The sequence below is a fragment of the Cariama cristata genome, unplaced genomic scaffold, assembly GCF_000690535.1.
Source record: "Cariama cristata isolate BGI_N322 unplaced genomic scaffold, ASM69053v1 scaffold34030, whole genome shotgun sequence".
In the NCBI taxonomy this organism is placed as follows: domain Eukaryota; kingdom Metazoa; phylum Chordata; class Aves; order Cariamiformes; family Cariamidae; genus Cariama; species Cariama cristata.
In genome coordinates, this window is record NW_009593536.1 from 9,006 (window position 1) to 27,561 (window position 18,556).

At 37.5% G+C, this 18,556-nt stretch overlaps 1 protein-coding gene across 1 annotated transcript; it reads right to left on the reverse strand.

The window, feature by feature from the left end:
- Nucleotides 1-2,082: 2,082 nt before the first annotated feature.
- On the reverse strand, nucleotides 2,083-18,105 carry PTPLB (protein tyrosine phosphatase-like (proline instead of catalytic arginine), member b). Its single transcript, XM_009694766.1, has 7 exons — nucleotides 18,017-18,105; nucleotides 17,120-17,237; nucleotides 16,745-16,763; nucleotides 12,277-12,365; nucleotides 6,062-6,183; nucleotides 5,186-5,364; nucleotides 2,083-2,907 (listed from the first exon to the last, which is right to left on the reverse strand). The coding sequence occupies exons 1-7, from the start codon at nucleotides 18,103-18,105 to the stop codon at nucleotides 2,825-2,827; spliced, it is 699 nt and encodes a 232-aa protein (XP_009693068.1). The 3' UTR covers nucleotides 2,083-2,824.
- Between the last annotated feature and the right edge of the window lie 451 nt (nucleotides 18,106-18,556).

The window sequence follows — 18,556 nt, forward strand, 5'->3', positions numbered from 1 at the left end:
AGTGACATATGAGGGGAAATTCGTTCTTACTTTACAAAGAGGAAAAAAACCCACGTGTGACCAAAGTCAGTATTAGGGAAAAACCCAAACAGTACTAGGGCATCACGCTACGGTTCTTACTCAAGATCACCTTCTAGAGATTTCCACGGAAGCTAAGCTCGAAAAACCACCGCAAACTGAAGTACTGGAATTCTTGTACATACTAACTGTATGTTCATACTCCAGAATATAATTTTTAAATCAACTTCGCTGACAAGATCTCTTACTATCAAAGCAATTTCTTTGCCTTTTAAATGGGAAAGTAACTCTGCTTTCTTTTAAAAGACTGTAGTTTATTTGCATTTGTGTCGTAAATTAATATTTTTAATTAAATTAAATATTCCATAATAAAGCTTATTCAGTAAAGATGCTGGTTGTACAAGCTTTCTCCCTACTGGCAGCTCTCTCTGCTTTTCCACAGTACCAATGCTATCTAATACAGATCTGTACTACATCTTTCTCATCAACAGAGCTACGAGTTTGTTTCATACAGGAATATTACACAGCCATTTTTTTCTCCAAATTGGACCAACAAATTTGAAACCAAATCTTTTATTTGGGTACAGAAATCAAATCTAGAAAAGTTCAGGAGCTAAGCATCGACAATATCCAGTAACCTGAGTACACCAAGAAATCAGATCTTTTAGATGACGTCCTTCAGAAATACTGATACGAACTCCTTTGATAGCAAGTAAAAGCAAAAGATGTTTTGTTCAGAGGTGGAAGTTTACACTTTTGAACAATGAGTTCAGTATAATACAACATTTCTCAGATCAGTACAACAAAGCACCACATAACCTAATGGAGAAATGAAACTGTTGCATCTTTGAATGCAAACCCACTTTGAGGTTGCATTTGGCCACAGCGTTTTTGATTACAGCCAGTAACTGTCTCCAAAAGGTTTAAAATAGAAGCAAAGATCATTATTATTGTCTCTTACCCTCTCTCTGCCCACAATAGTCCTATTTGTGTTGAACAGGGAAGCTGTTATACATGTTACTGAGTGCTAGGAAAATTCAGTCAGACTTTTTGATGGAGCCCAAGGAAATCACTGAAAAATGCAAAGGTTTTTTTAAAAACATAGCTCTGACAAACCAAAATAACTGTAAATCCATCTCTCCCCAAGTGCCAGGACATAGAGCCTGTGCCCTTAGTACTTGCTGGCTACGTTCAGGGAGAGCTGCGATGCGTCAGGCACAAGTAACTGGGGCACAGATATGGGCCACGTCCAGGGGGAGGTGCTGGCAGGCACAGTATTGCAGGTACCACGGTAGCGGTCACACCTCATTTACGTACTAAATCATGATGTTGCAAGAGGGAAGCCAGAGAAGCCCTTGTGTTGTTGTCTAGTGGCTCTGACTGGATGAAAATAGGACTATTTGACTATCAGTTCCTAACACAGCAGAGGCCATAACCTACATTTCCTTTCGCCTTTACTTGGATATCTGTTCAGTTCCCTGCTCCCTTTGCCCCTTCCATTCCCCACTCCTGCCCCGAATCAACAGTTTGTTCATAACTTGGAGCACTGCTCACACAGCATTAGTGCTTTCCGCCTCACCACAAGGTATTCTTAGTTTTTTCATTTTCTGTTTTGCCTTCCCAAGGGAAGGCTTAGCCTGAGAACGCAGAGAAAGCACCTAGGAAAATTTAACTTTCTATGGTCTTATGCTCTTTGAAAAGAGCAGATGAGGGAAGGCTTGTCCAATCTGCAAAAGCAGCATGTAACACATGATGTAATCTGCTTTCAAAGAAAGAGCTTATGACTTTGCAACATTTCAGAAGCTGAGCGCCTGGAACGGCCTGCTTGGATGTGCCAGTGATACACATTAGTCCCTTGAGAAAAGTTGAGGAACAAGGCCCTCAAATCATTCCACAGTAGACCACATAGTCCTCAACACTGAAAGATGAGTACCACTGCGATAGTGGACAGTGATTAGAGATGATAAAGTAAAAAAGGGAGAACTGCAACTCTTTCTGGGTGACCTGCCTCCTTATATTGGTTAGATTATTTACTGATATCACTAGAAATATTACAATTAGTATTATTTTAAAAAGTATCCAGGGATGCAGTACTTAAAGGAGTTTTACTGTTTCAGAGAAGTATTATAGCCTCTGAATTAACACTAGCATTTGAGTAATCAGCTTAAACAAGATCTTCAGAGAACACACTCTGGTCAGACACCCTACTGTTTAAATTCCTAAAGAATTACATTCCCCTCATTTCCTGTAATTGGTTTTCTGTTCTTGTTCTCATCACCTTTTAAATACACAACCTAACTTTCTAAATTCAAACACTTTGCCTGGATTACATTCTTCACTGGAGTCTCTGACAAAATCCTAAAGTATTCCAGAGCATATTGTTTGCTTTCACAGCAATACATACAGTTTCTGGCATGCAGTCAAGCACTTAAAAAAAAAAAAAAAAAAAAAAGAGGTATCAGTAATATAATCCCAATTCAAGCATTTAGTGGGTACAACTTAATCACTCATACTGCAACCTTCAGGCATTTAGTAATAAATGAAAACCATTGAGCACATCATTTAAGGAAAAGGCTAACTGCCAAGCCATATAAAGTTTAAGTTTTCTGAAGCACTGCAAGCTGAAAATTATTTCAATGTTTTACATTGTGGAATTTCAGTGAAGTCAGATTTATTGGTTACTCTTGCTAAATGATTGGTCTTTTACCTCTGACTTATTTTATCTTGTTATGTTCTTTACAAACGTGCTGGGTATTGAAAATCTGCAGCATTTTGATGTTTGAAAAGTTCTGAAAAAGAGTTGGAATTACTCCGACTTCTTGTGTTCTTCAGTGTGGGAGAGAACCTTTCGCCTCTGATGTAGCATATGAAAATACAGCTGAGGAAAGACTGAAGAGAAAAGAGACTTAAGTAAATAAAGCATGAAGTGAGGCTTGCACATCAATGTAAGATGCACAGTCACCAATTCTCTACGAAAACATGCTTAGCCACATTCTGCTCAAGTCATCTATTGCGTTTTATTCTTTAAATAGAATAAGTGATATTGTCCTTAGGCTTCAGATACTATTTATTCTTTGCTAAAGCAATCACATTTTTAAGTAAATGCAAAATGGCTTATTTAGCTCTGCAGGTACAAGTAAGATGACAAAAGTTTCCTGAACTGCACACACACAATAGAAAAAAAAATACATTGCAGGGAGGAGAAAGTCCTTCCAATAGAGTGAAATTTCCAGATGTGTTTCATTTCCTGGAATTCTAGTGTCACTTTTTCAGGATCCAAGGAACTCTATACAAACTGGTGCCTCTTTCATCTCTTCTCTCTTTATCCTCCATGCAAAGCTTTTTCTCTTCCTATTTCTAAGACTACATTACACAGTATGTTTGCAGAACAACAAAGTAAGGGACAGAAAACATACATACAGAAACAGCAAAAGCTAAAATTGCCATGAGACACTAAACCTTTATGAACCGTATGAAAATTAAACAAGGTCAGTATCAGCCTAAATTATATGTTACACATGCCAAAGTCTATTTATTTTACATACTAAGTTGATTTTTTTTCAGGTCAACATTTTTTCTTTTGGCCTTCTTTACCCTGTATTTCATCTCTGGATTGCTTCCTCCCTATCCTGATTCACACCACCAGCGTTAAGGAGTGAATACAGCTGTCCAGAGACATAACACAATACAGAGCCACGTGGTTTCTCCATTAGAAGTCTAAGTAATGGGGATCCATTATATGCAAAGAATTTAATGACATCTTTTCTAACAAGATGCCAATTTTGACAGACAAGTAATAAATTAGAGATTTAAAGCGAGGTAAATGGTAAGATGCAACTATCAAGAATGTGAAAATCTCAATTTTTAATATGTTTTCAAAGCTTGCTTTCCTTGTGATATTAACATTCCCAAAATTTCCAAGATCTTCAGTGGGTTCAGAAGGCGTAAATCCTGCATAGGTAGCTTTTTTGAATGAATAACCGAGCTATGGTGTAATGAATGACTGCAACAAACTTTGCTTTTCTTCTGTCTCAGGAAGACCACAGGAATACCTTCATATGAAAGGGCACCTAAGACAACTCTGAGAACCAACTGCTTGGACTCAAGCAAAGCTACCAATTCACAATAATAATTAGAAAAATAATTACAAAAGACTGCATTCAAGTTATGCATCCAGTGAATGATAATGGATCACAAAAAATATTTCATTTAACAGACAGTAATTTTAATGGAGAAAGCAGGCTAAAACTGTTACTTGGGTTCAATGTAGGTTCCCTCCCACATGGCCTGTCAACTGTGATTTAGCTATGCAAAAGAAGCGATTAATACTCATGGTTATTTTGACTAAAACAAAAGATACTATTCTGACAGCTTGGAGTTAGTAACATCACCATTTTTGGTGAAGGGGGACAAGGAGAAACAAATGCATGAAAAGTGGTTTTGTTAAGAACAGCTGGAAAAACTTATGAACCTTGATGTCAGAATTATAAGATGGTTCACTGAAAGTGTAAGTGCTTGTTATAGACACAGGCACACTACTGAAATTTAAATCTTTGAATATGGTTTATCATTCTGCACAAACAACAAGGTTCATATAAAGACAGCTGCAGAGATAGCTAACAGCAGCAACATCATCACTACATTATTCCGCATGTTAGACTTTATTTGCACATTTAAATTTGCTAAAGGCTTCCGTGTTCCGATAACCTATTTCAAAGCAGCAAAGCCAAATCTTCATTCCATCTACAGAAACATCAACCAGAGATTATGGCAATTCAAGTTAATTCAACAGAAATAGTTCCCTACCCACTAACGCAAAAGCAATGTTCTTATTCCTGATAAAGATCTGAATTTTAAGAAGCTGTTTTTAACTTCATTCTCCTAAAAGTCTGTAAGTGGGGGGAAAAAAAAATATGAAGATGTCAACATTTGCCAAGAAGTACCACAGTTATTTTATATTTCAAGTGTAAGAGAAAAAACATGTATTACTGTTTCGCAAGTGTTGGTAGAAAGCAATCCCTGCAGTTTTAACTCTGACTTTTTTCTTCAGATATTTTGAAAAATTAATTTTGAAAACTTAGTTAGTTGTACATATGTTAATCCCACAATTATGAGCTTTTCCTGTTACAGATTTTAATATTAAAAAAGCTAACAAATTTATACTTACTTGGAATGTAAGAGATCATAACCAGGATCAGGAATGTATAGTAGTCGAAAGAAAAATTGTACTTGTTAGGTAAACTAATAGAATACAAGCCAGACTGCCTGACGAAGGGCAATGCAGCATATATTGTGAGTAATTCGCCTGAGACTCCCATTGGATACAATACTATAAACAAAGTGTACCTAGAACAAAACATTTACAGAAAGGATTAGAAATTACGACAAACTCTGACAAAGTATTTGTTAAATGCTATTATGGATATTCAAATTTTAACTTCTCAACTCAGTATTTATTTCCCTTAGCTCTTGTTTGATTAGAGCATGGCAAGGTATGAACATTATTGCAAAATATACTCAAATCAGGAATCAGTTTGAATTATTTAAAGATTGCCTTTGAGAATCTAAAACCTATCTTTAAAACTATTCTCTCCCACCCCTCACACACTGTTACCTTGATTTCTGAACTCTTTGGTAGAAGTCATTATACTACTTACAGTGGGGCCCGATGCAGTTGATATTAATCAATGAGCTTACAGATTGTTTCAAGTACAACCCTTGGATTCAAGAGTTACTGTTAAATGTCGGTTTACTTACCCATTACCCCTTACTGTTAAATATCAGTTTCCGACAAACATTAAACTTCAGTTTCCGACAAACACAATCACTTCATAAATGGGACCGAGTTCTGACAAACTACGCTTTCAGCTAACAATGTAATATTATTTTTTTTAACCCAGAAATCTGCTGGAAAGAAGTCAGGAAGTCACATTCACCAACAGGGCAATTACCTCAAGGTAGAATCTAATTTTTTGTACTGCAACTATTTTACAAGATAAATATCCCTGTCAAATCAGGCTATGATTTCTATTATGCCACCTACCTGGCCCATTTGATGAGATAAGGGAGATGATTTAACAAGCTAAATGTATAAAAAGAATAACGGATTATCTCAGTGATTGTCCAGGCCACTACAAACAACAGGACGCTATCTTCAGTTTGTACCTGTAAGAAAGAAAACAAGCTCAGTTTGAATCCAAGTGTTACTAATTACTCACCAGACCCAAGAAAACCACAAAGAAACCAATTCCCACAGGTTGCTTTATTGCATCATTTTAGAGAACAGACTCCAAGAACGAGCTTAAAAGCAACATTACTAACAACAGTAAAAAAACCTTATCATGCTCGATATTTTTCTAGTTGCTTAAGAATAGCTCTGCTTGGTGATCAGATAACTTAAGATCTCCCATTCTGTGCAAGGCAAATCAGTACAAGAAATCCCTGAAATGTTGAGAACAACTCATAGCTCTTCCCATTCCTATATAGTACCAGCTTCTATTTCAGCCCTATGATTGCTTCCAAGTGCAGCAAGCAGAAAGTATGCTAACACATTAGTCTAACACTTGATATTTGGCTTAGACCTTATATTCTGATCCTAGTCTGTGTTACTTCTCAGTAGAAGCACTATTTTCCTCTCTCTAGATGACAAACTGGGTCCTGATTTTGAGCAGCAGCAGCAAAACAGCTAACACCAGGACACAGGCTGGGAGGAGAGAAGAAACAGCTGCTCAGACTTTGTCACCTCAGGTAAGCTTGACAACTACCTGTTTCACTGTTCCTTGCTCCTTTTTCTGTTTATTGTATCCAGCATAGTTTCTCTAATGTTAGACTCAAAGCATTATTAGGTTTCACTGCTTTACACCTCTTAGAACTTTTACTTCAGACACACATCACTGAACCAGCTTTTACTCCCTTCATTCTTTGAAGATTAACCTTCAAAAGCATGTATTTTTAAATGAATTATTAGATTTGGAAGCATAATTACGAGGTTTAAGTTTCAGATGGAATAACAGTGATGAAGTAGTATATGGGGTCACATACCCACACTAAAAAACTCTTGAGAGCACAAACATGATTTTTATGCAGCCCTCCCCACCATTCCACCCCCTTCAACAGAACTCTCAGCTGTATGAGTACCTTGAGCCCAAATTCAGTGGACCGTGGGAACAAAAAGAGCTCAACCACAGGGGCCCGCATTTTTTTCCTCCAACTCTTGAAAAAAGGGAAAAGGAAGTCAGTAGGTGTGGGTGGTACCCTCCGTTCATCTTGGGGAAAGTACATGCACAAACGAAAAACGGAAGAAGAAAATATATGGGCAATTAGAAACCCTTAATAGGAGGGGACTGATCATATATCTGTGTGTAAAAACACTCGCAATCAGAAACCTTTTAATAGGAGCGGACTGATCATATGTTTGTGTGTAAAAACACTCATGAGGATTACCCATAAAAAGCTTTCTGTTACAGACTACAAAGCCCAGAAAGATTTCTACAGAAATCGTGGGATATCCACCATTATTGTATAATGGTCATCTATGTTCTGCTGCGTACAGCGTTTCAAGTTACTTTCACTGCATTTTGCAACAAACGCACCTTGTCCTTTTTCCGCATGAAATTAGTAATTTGCTTATATATTAATCTCCCTTACGTCATCATAAAAGAACAAAATCCAAAGCTTATTTGAAGATTTTCAAAGAAGAGACGAAATCTCATTTTACATTGCTACAGGATCCTAATTCTGTTCGGGGTCTGCTTTATAAGCAAGACTTAGTTCTTAACCTGGAAAATTTAACAGTACTTCACATACGATGCTGTTCCCAAGGAGCAACATGCTTCACAAGCACTCCAGAGCTGCATCTTCTGGTCAAATCAGGAGTAGCAGCTTGGTGAGTTCATCTAAACTTATGAGTCACGGACTTCAACCTGTATTTTGAAACCCCATTTCTTTCGCTAACTATGGAAGTCAGTAAAACCAACAAACAGAAATTTGTAGCTTGAGTAGCACCCAAGGACATGACTAAGGATAAGAAACTGTGAAGCTAACAGTGAATGATACACATAGAAGTAGAAAATCTGTTCTATCAGTTCTGTCACAGGACTTCTGTAACACTGCCTTCACAGGTCTAGACTTTCCCATCTACTTTAATATTAGAACTATGTTTAGACATTATTAAAACAGTTCACACCATTATAAAACACACACAGAACTCTGTTAAGGTCACTTAACAAAAAATCACTGATTGTGCCTTTATAGCTTGTGTCCCTATTTAAAGGAGAAAGAATACTAGAAATTAGTGGTAATTTTTATACAAAAGTGACCTATAATGTTTTCAAATATTTTCATTCTGTGCCGTAAGGAACAGAAGCGCATTTTGTCATCATATTTTAACTACATTCCACAGCTCATCATTAAAAAGTACGTTTCTTACACACTAACAGGTCAGAAGTCTGTCACTATTAGAATCTCTCTTTGAGGACTGACAATTTCTCAATACTTCAAAGAAAGATGTCCGAGATGCACATTATCAAACCCCTGGGAACTGATTTACAAAACAGTCTCTCAAGAGTCTTACTCATTTAGGCACTGCCAATGCTGCATTTGTATCGTTCCTCTTCCAAGTTGAGGGTAAGGGGGATAGTACAGCCAATAAACAGTAGACCTCTAATAAGCTACTGAGCCCAATGCTGCTCTTAGAACTCCATCTCTCTTCCTCTACTTTTTCATGCCAGTCTTTGAAGGAGGTGTTAGACAAAGTCAAAGCACATTTTACACTTTATTTACAACTTATTCGTCCAACTGCCTTAATAAGGGTCAATCATACCACAGGCATAATTCTTTGGCATGTGTTTCAAACCAATTTATCATCAGGGAGGGGCCTGAATATATTTTAGCTTATCTTCAAAATACTATGAATAGCAGACCATGCTTGTTAAAATATAAGAGAATTCATAGCCTTTTAAGATGCAAAGATGAGAACTGGGAATTGACAAGATAAAGTATGAGAGGTTTTTACTGTTCTCCTTATGCACAAAAAGGGAAATAGATTTTTCTACGTTAAGAGTAACAGTTTGACAAATTCTTTGCAGAAAATTTCAGCTAAACACGTAATTAAGCAATCCAGTGCAGCAGAGTTTACCAGGAGCGCTATGCAACTGTAATTATGAAACAGCACATCTCCCTCCAGAGTGCTGCTTCTCCGGTACACTGATTTTTTTTTTTTTTTTTAAAAAAAAAAAAGAAAGAAAAAACCCAGGAAGCTTCACAGTAGGCACAAAGGGCCTGACAGACATTTGTGTTGTACATTATTACTCAAATTTTACACAGATGTAAAGCAGTGATGAATCAGGCTTTTCAACTTCACTCACCCATTTAGAGTTCTGAACTTTCCATCGTGGACTTATTTTACTACAACTTAGTCTTAAATATCATAAATTAAGATGCTCTTCCCTCTAAGTATGCTCTACTACTGACTGAAGGTGTCAATTCACAACCGCAAATACTAGTCTTAATTACCAGTTCAGTACGCTGTACCTGTCATCTTCACACCAACCCCTTGGCTGTATGTTCTAGAAAGCTTCCTCTAAATATATACTATACTTATCTGCAACTTACCTGTAACTGAACTGAACTGGATAAGCATTAAATCACTGCTGATACCATTTTTGAATTACCCATCAAAACTGGGTGTGAAATTATCTATCAGAACAGAACTCTATGAAGGCCTGCCATGACATCACCAGATGATCTCATTGTTCACACAAATTCAACAGACAACTTTCAACTGAAAGGAACCTTCTGTTCTCCTATGCCTACTTTCTTGTGGCTCTTCAATGCCTGTCTGCTCATTCTCTTCCCTCCTTTGTAGGAGAAACAGTAAAATTCACCAAACCAAATGATTTCAAGTACTGTATTACATGCCAGGCCCTCCTCCGCTAAGCTAACAGCTACTCATATGGTGGAGGCAAGGGGAAATCTCATTGCTACTCAAAGAAGTGTGCAGTGCTTTAACATTTGCCATGCTTTCACATTTATTGTAAGTACTTTCATATTGAATTTAACAACACATCAGCACTAAATTCAACAAAAAGCACAAACATGTTAGTGGCAAGAAGCATGCTTCAAATCACATCACATATCTAGAAGTGTATTCTGACAGAAAGGAGGGGTAGCAATACAGATGTTTCTTCTTTTAACTACATTATATATGAAAACAGTCTGGAAAAGCAAGATACTGAACAAGTCTCACTCAAAAAGTTAAAGAGGAAAACTGCGTTTCATTTTACAAGAACCTCATCATGCAACTGCATAGCTTACAAGTTCCATAAAGCTGTGTGAGAATTTAATCCTGGACTTCACCATGGAGCTCACTTGTGCAGACAGCCCTTTAGAAAAAGTAGAACACTTGTGACACCTTCAATACATCTCCCCAGGTGGGACTGCATGCTCTCTAGTTGGGGGGAAGGGGAGGGATCAGAATACAGCCTCTTCCTTTGATTTATTTGCTCTAAGTCACAGGTGAAAAACTCATCACAGGATTCCTCATCCATACCATTCTTATGCCCACTTTCTAAGACATTAAAAAAAGTAACACATAATACAGTCTCTCGCAAGACTTTAATCAAAAGACCACACATCTGTGAGAAAAAAAAACTGCGTGTAATATTGTTGAAAGAATCATTGTTAAAAAAAACCCTTGTTAAAAATTGAATGTTAGGCTGAACTCGTTGCTCACATTTTCTCCCATTTTGCTGGTTTTCTCTGGTGAGAATGTGGGCATAAGTTTCAAAAAACCTAACCCACAATCATTTTACAGACTTTCCTTTGATGTCTAACAGACAACACATGGAATAATTCTAATCCATGCAATCCAACCTTTAACATTTGGGTTACTTCAAAACCAGGAGGTAATATATAAAAACAGATTATCGCTGTTCTTTGCGAAGCACCAGGTACCCCAATATTATACAGGTAACAAGCAAAACTACAGCCATATTTATTTAAAAATATTTTAGACATGTATCTAAAATCTAATGTCTTGGGATTATGGCTTTTTTTGTTTGTTTGTTAAAAATCTAATATTTATCTCCAGTGAATTAACAGGGACTGGAGTACATTTATTTGCACCAAAACTGAAATCAAGGTAAGTATTTACAAGGTTTTGAGTTTATTGAGAAAAATAACATTCCTCCACTTTAAATAGCATGAAACTAAGGCTTCACTTGAACAAGTATCATAATAGCAGAAAGGGTGGTTAATTACTAGGAACTACAGTGACTTATGTTAGTCTACACGTGGATGGACATTCTGATAACAGCTTTGGAGTAAGGAAGAGAAAGCAGCTTCCCTGAAGACTTGGTAATGAGACAAGCTCCTCAAGACATTCTCCATGTCAAGTCACAAAAAATCCTATGCGTATAATGACACCAGATGGCCATTACTTATTTCAGGCAGCCATGCTGACACTGGCATCAAGACTAATTTCTTTCTTTAATGAGAAGAAAACCAGTAAGATTCGTTGGCTAAAGTAACAGCACAGATGCTCCATATCTGGGCTACTACCAGGTATCCAGATGACATGAAAGAGTCAGTCAGCACGGTTTGTATCTATTAAAGCATGTTTAGATTTTAAAATAGCTGTCAGGAATAATTTTCAAATATGATTGCTTCCAAAAGATTCTGCAGAGGTTTGTATAAAGTACAGCAGTATTTGGTGTGGTAAGCAATGAGAAAAAACACATAAGCCGCAAAACCCACCTACGCTTGATTATAGGAAAAATGAATGAAGGACAGAGGGAAGATTATCCTGGAGAGTGATAATGGAGAACATCCAGGCATTGCTGTGCACAGCTGAGGTGGAGCTTCCACATGCCACGGTAAAGAAAGCAAATTGTGTATGAAAGAGGGGGGCAGTGAGGAGATTTTGCTATTAATTATGGCAGTAGTGAGATCAATGCTAGAAGGCTGTCCCAGGTTCCATATTAAACACTGGAACCTCTTTAACTTTCAGTAAGAACTGCAAAAATCTATTCAGGAGCTAGATGTCTTACACTGAGAAAATGAGACCTCAGTCTACTTCATTGTCAAGAAAACATGATGTCAGATTTATTTTTATTTCTTTCAATCCACAGAAATTCACATAAACATTTTCACATGTTGGCATACAAACAGAAGTCATTTTAAGGAAAATAAGACAGTGATCAACGCTTGATTTTCAGCATGGGTCATTACTTTTTCTGTCCATTTTGTAGCTTAACTTACCTCTTTTACACTATGTGTTACTGCCCACGTCAGGAAAACTCTTGACATCACTTGGAAAGCAGTCAGAACAACAGAAGAAGGAACAATGCCTGGAAGATATTTTGCAATTAGTAAACATTCCTGACTATTGGGGTGGGGAAATTGAACACAGCTAAGCCAAAGTCCAGTTCTTTGAAATTTTGGGAAGGAAAGCATTTAATTTTTTTAATTTGAGAGTATGAAGTCTGTTCTGTGGTGTGTTTATACAGCCTAATGCAATGCAATCCCCTGACAAGACTTTGTGCATCAAAAGGCAAATAAAAGTAATCGGTCTTGTTGCAATCACAGCACATTCATTAATATACAAAACAGCTGAATAAGATGAGATAACTTCAATCAAATAGCTTTTGGGATACAGTCTTTCAAATAAACCCTGTTTGATTAAAATATCCAAGATAGTCTTCGTTACTGTGATTTAAAAAGTTAAAAAAAAAAAAAAGAGATGTTTTGTACAGTATATCCCCCCAAAACAGCAAGCAAAAAGTGTAACTACTTTGAAGAAACACTGATCTAGCCCACATTCTGGTAGATAAGTTTATAATTCCTTCCTGGGAATACAACTTTAAAAAGAACAAAACTGAAAACAAACCAAACCCAAGGAAAAGCTGATACATTAGTAGGTAAAGAAACAATTATAAGATTTTTCTCAAGGAAGCAGATTTCACTGGTTCTTCTAAGCAAGTTCCAAGGTGCTGATTAAACTGCCACTAAAAGGATTCTATACACCCAGCAGAAAGGAATAGTTTTAGGCTGCAAGATCACACTAAATTTCTAAACTTCACAGCACGAAGTTTTATTTTGTTCCAATATCATGATGAAGACAAATGCAAGAGCTCCTAAAATACAGTAAAAAGTGCTTCTAAAACTAATGGAAATCACAGCAAGCAACACAACAGCCTCAGCAATATGCAAAGACCAAACTGGAAAGTGGAAGAGGAAGAAAGAATAAGAAAAGCCAAAAGCAAGTTTCATTAGAATTATTTTCAGTCACACTGAAAACGTTAGTCATTATGTTAGTCTTCTTTCAGAGTAAAAAGGGGGAAAGAAATCCTACAAACATAGTTCTCTTCAGTTTTATCAGGTATTGTTCATAATCCAATTTGTTGCAAAACCTTAGGGCAGAATTGTTGTCTGTTACTCAGACAACACAAAAAGGGGTGCTATAAAACCCCACAATCTGTACTCATTAAATGCTCACTCCTATGATATAACAGACCTTTTCTTTTATACAATTTAGACCATCCCTTCCTAAGCAAGATAACCTAACGTTCTTGCAAAGGAATCTATAAATAAGCCAAAAAGACTGTGTAGGAACCATCCAAGATTATCTCAAGTTAGACAAACAAGGTTTTTCATTATAGCCAAGACAATGCCAATCTATGCTAAAAACGGGAGATCAAAGTAAGTGACTCACCAGCTACAATTTATGTAAACTTTGCTTGCCTTTAATTATTTACTCATTGCACTGAAAAGGTACCCGACAGTCAATTTTAAACTTGGTATTTTTAAAAACATCTGTCACCACTTATACAACACTGCACATGCTAGAGCAGTGCTTGACAGGGGGCTCAGGTCCAGAACCAAGCAGCAAGTAAGCCATGCCCAGACCTCGTCCAGATCCTGGACTAAGCCTCCCACCTCCAGGAGGAAATCCTCCACCTCCCAACAAGTCCTTCCTCTCTCCTGCACGTTCGCTTTCCATTTGCCTGTCCTTCCGCGTCTCTTCTTGGTCTCTGGGCTACATGTTACCTCCTTTTCTTCATGTAGAGCTCTCCTCCTTCATTTTTTAAATCTTTGCCACATGCCAAAGTTCTGTTCTCAATCATGCTTGATAGAGGCCTTCCCTATCAATCTTCATATTTTGAAGAACTTGCCACACAGACGCTAACATTTCAGATTCTACTGAAAAGATGTGGAGAGAAAAGTTATGCTGATACACACAGCCATCTGTCACAGATAAGCTCCTCTATTGACAGAGAATTACAGCTCTAGTTATAGCAAAAAAAGCAGGGGCAAAGGAATCTGCAAATTTCCTGTTTCTCCTTGCATAGAAACTTTTACCACAGTCAGTAGGAGTACAGCAGGCAGCAGCAGTGTATCCAGCTGTGCAAAAAAACCCTCACTTTATCTAGCTGACAAATGCTTCCATTAACAGAAAAAAAAAAATAAATCCATGGGCAGTTAGAATAAAATAAGTGGTTTTTTTGTAAAAAACTTTGTTAGGGAAAGCAAAAGGATAGAATTATAATGGTATAAAATGTTGCAACATTCCACTAATGGCTGTCTTCACTAATATTAAATTGGATAACACGGGCTAAATGGATCCACACCTCCAACCAACTGAGCCAGGATTACAGGCTGGGACAGTCATCGTGTTTGCTGTTCGGCACCAGCCTGGAAGGTGAAATGCAGGACTCTAGCCTGCCGTTCACCGATCTGTGTGGACACCTACTCTGAAGTGCGAGGAAAAGATAATCCAATTAAATTTGTTACACTTTCTTAGATTTAGTGCTAGTGAACATTGGCATCTGCACATAAGTTTAGGTTAAGAAAACAGTAGAGCATTACAGATTCAGGACAGCATTTATCTGCAAGGTTTTTTTGCCCAGTGTTCTGAGATTTAACTTGTCCTTCTTGCCACTCGTTAAATAAGACTTGAAAAATTTCACATTTTATTATTAATTTTTGACAAATTTTTAAAAAGTAAGTAAGGTTTACTCTGGTAAAAAACAGTAATTGAGATTTAGTAAAACAAAACTGTATTGGAAGGACCGCCTTGGCAGCACAGTATTATACATATAGCTTACTCTGAGAAGCCTTTACATTAATTTGAGGCATATATGATCATTCATTTCTTGGGATGATCTGCACACAGTCTACAAACTGCCCTTTATAAGGTAACATTTTCAGCGTAACTGAAGTATTCAGAAGGTCAGAACTACATTAGTAAATACAGAATTAGGCTGCCCTCTGCTGACAAATTCATGTATACGATTTTAAGTTTTCCAACCACGACATTTGGTTATCAGAAAAAATTTTGCACAGAAATTCAATATGAACCTACAATCTAATACATCCTCCAGTATGTAGACTGTTTGTACGACACATGAAAAATAGCAAGTTTCTAGCTGCAGCTTTAGGAACCTTAATGCCATCTTACTCTTTAAATAGTGGCTAGCAAACAGGCTGGAGCTTCAAACGCTTCTATTTAAAATCACAAGAACAACTACCTGAACATAAGACTGTCTCTTTGAGAAGACTAGACTGTTTAGAAAAATCAGAGTTAAGCAAAGGTATGCAGACAGGCACTGCTCCCTTTTATAGCACATTGGCTTTGATCTCAACATGACCCAGCAATGTGCGCCTGTAGCCCAGAAAGCCAACCGTATCCTGGGCTGCATCACAAGCAGCGTGACCAGCAGGTCAAGGGAGGGGATTCGTCCCCTCTACTCTGCTCTGGTGAGACACCCCCTGCCATACTGCCTTCAGCTCTGGGGCTGCAGATGCCCCATCCCTGGAAGTGTTCAAGGCCAGGCTGGATGGGGCTTTGAGCAGCCTGGCCTGGTGGAAGGTGTCCCTGCCCATGGCAGGGGGGTGGGAACTAGTGGTCTTTAAGGCCCCTTCCAACCAAACCATTCTGTGATTCTGTGATCTTGCAGAGATTGCAATACATCACCTATTTTATGACTAAAACATCCAAATGCTGAGACCAAACTGTACTACTACTCATGATGACTAACAAACCAGACAAGATGCAATCCTGTCACTCAGACATGAGGCTCTTCAGGTTGACTGAACCATGACACTGCTACTGACCCCAGGCCACATACACACAGCTGAGTTCCTGCTACCAAGCTAACAGACAAGCCTTACAGTTCAGGCTAACAAGAATTGTTGAGTCAAGTCTCAAGTAATTCTTACTCTTCCAAACAGTTCCACTAAAGCACAGCCGAATCTGGGATAAAGACTGGTTACTCCTTCCTAATTTTACAAGGTGCATCTATGCTCCATGGATGTGTGCAAAGTTCTAGATCTTGAAATGTTATTTTCATTGGATTTTAAATTACTTCCAGCTAGATATATTTTTTGGAGGAAAGACAGCTTGGTACAGAAGATTACATGACGTAGAGATGGAGAGTAACGATCTACTATAAAACATTTATAAATTGCTCTAAGAGTTGTAGCATTGGAAGGATCTAGATAAAAATAGAACGTGAAGTAACTGAAAACCTGCTACACTATTTTCCTTTTTGTGATTTAACTTGTCAAATTATTTAGTAAAAAATTGGAACATACTTCAAGCAAAAATTAGTGAGTTATGCAAGAATTAAATCTGGCAATTCATAGACCATAACATTTTTCATGCTAATATATTGCTAAAACCGCAGTCTTCTATAAAAATAATAAAACTGAAAATTTGCAAGCTTACCAAATGCACAGTGCAGAATCTAGAACAAAAAGAAAAATCCAAATCACTAATATGTCAAATGAAGCAATTCAGAAACACACTTAGTTCTATTACAAGCACTTAAGATTCAGTATTTGTATTTCAAAGATTAAGCTTAATATTTAGCTCTGCTGTCCAAGCTAAATAGCAGACAGTAAGCTTCCTCACTGCTTGCTAAAAGGAAAATTCAGCGTTTGTGCGAGGCATGTTTCTTACATTTACCTGAAAATCACTCTATAAATGCTAATGAAAAAAACAGGTACCGAGAAAGCCCTGTTCAACAAAGGCTGCTTTACTTCTCCTAAACGAAACACTCATGCAAATATTAGTAATTCTAGGGAAGAAGACTACACTTACCTCAAGCAAAGCTCCAGTCTGGAAGAATTTCAGGGGCTTTTCTATGGAATAGTAAAGGCTATGGTAGCTACCTTTAGCCAGGTATGCTCGAACTAGGCCAACTGCAATAACAAGCCATCTGAAAGAGACAAACAAAGTCTAACATAAGGAGACATTAAGCAGAGCATAAATACAAAGAAATCTTTAATCCCATTTTCAATATCTGATAAAGTGACGGGCATATAACTGTCCCGAAAGATACTTTTTGCCTACCCTCTGCAACACCGAAAACATTAAATATTTTGATTCTCTGCAAATTTATCAAAGCTAAAGATTATGCGTTTTTTAAACATCTTTCAGCACCAACAAGATATCAATATCTTTAATGTCTAAGTTTATTTTTCAGTGAGCTGTATTTAATTTAGTTATGGAAGGTATTAATGACATTTTAAATAAGATTGGTAACACATTTTGTTTAGTTTAAGCAGAAAACCATTTACTGCTAGTCAAAGATCTCTTACCATACCATAACTTAAAGAAGTATGACATAAACAAAGAAGATTCAGAATGCATTCATTTTAATGTTTCAGCTCAAAGTAAACCCTTAGACTTTATGATAGACCATCCAGCTTAATTGCTAGCATGTATTTTATGAGAAGCAGTTACAGATAAGCAACTGCAAGAAAACTGAGCCTGCTAAAGCCATTCCTGTCCCAGCTTTTCTTTTTAAGCCACAAATATATCTAGATCTATATAAGTAGTGCCTATATAACTGCATACTATAAACAACGTGACCTGTTAACCCTGCTGACTTTCCCCTCAGGTAACTCAGGAAGCAACCTGAAAAATTTTTCCTCTGGTCAATGCAGTAACATCTTTCACTACCACAGCAGTCCAGAGCCGGTGTTTGCCCACAACCTCAGAAATTCTCCACTGAAGTCTAGGGCAAGCCACAAAAGTAAGGTGGGTACACCCTGGTCAAACACTTTTTCTTCTGAAATTAGCATCTATAGTTAAGTTCAGTTTCCAATTGCCTGTGGCAAACATGTGGAGAAGGGGTTGGTTAATGACAAGTGGGAATCCTTACCAGCGGCTCCCAAACTTTTCACTGGCAGGCTCATCCTGCCTGTCTTGCCCTCAGCTCTCCCAGTGCCACCCCACTCCACATCCACTCCCCTCCAAACCCAGAAGTGCTATGACAAAGCTCGTGCTAGCAGTCACCAAGCATCTCTGCTAACAACGGTGCACCTCTGTGGAAGCGTGTGTAGACATGTAGAAAGTCCCCTAACTATGCAATAGCTTTTTATCCCTCAGAATAAAATCTGCAGCTGTGGTTTTGTAACAGGGAAGATGAAGACATTCCCTTAATTTACAGCATATTAGATGCTTACAAGTACCACATTAGCTTAGGTATGATGAAGTATATACAAATATTGTCCCCAATGTAATCATTGTTTG

Coding starts and splice junctions, on each gene's coding strand:
- PTPLB (XM_009694766.1), bottom strand. CDS start 18,105: ATGCTAATTTCAGAAGAAAAAGTGTTTGACCAGGGTGTACCCACCTTA. Junction 6,184..12,276: donor TAACACATAGTGTAAAAGAG/GTAAGTTAAGCT, acceptor TCTTTCTTACAG/GTACAAACTGAAGATAGCGT. Junction 2,908..5,185: donor TATGATCTCTTACATTCCAA/GTAAGTATAAAT, acceptor TTTTCTCTTCAG/TCTTTCCTCAGCTGTATTTT.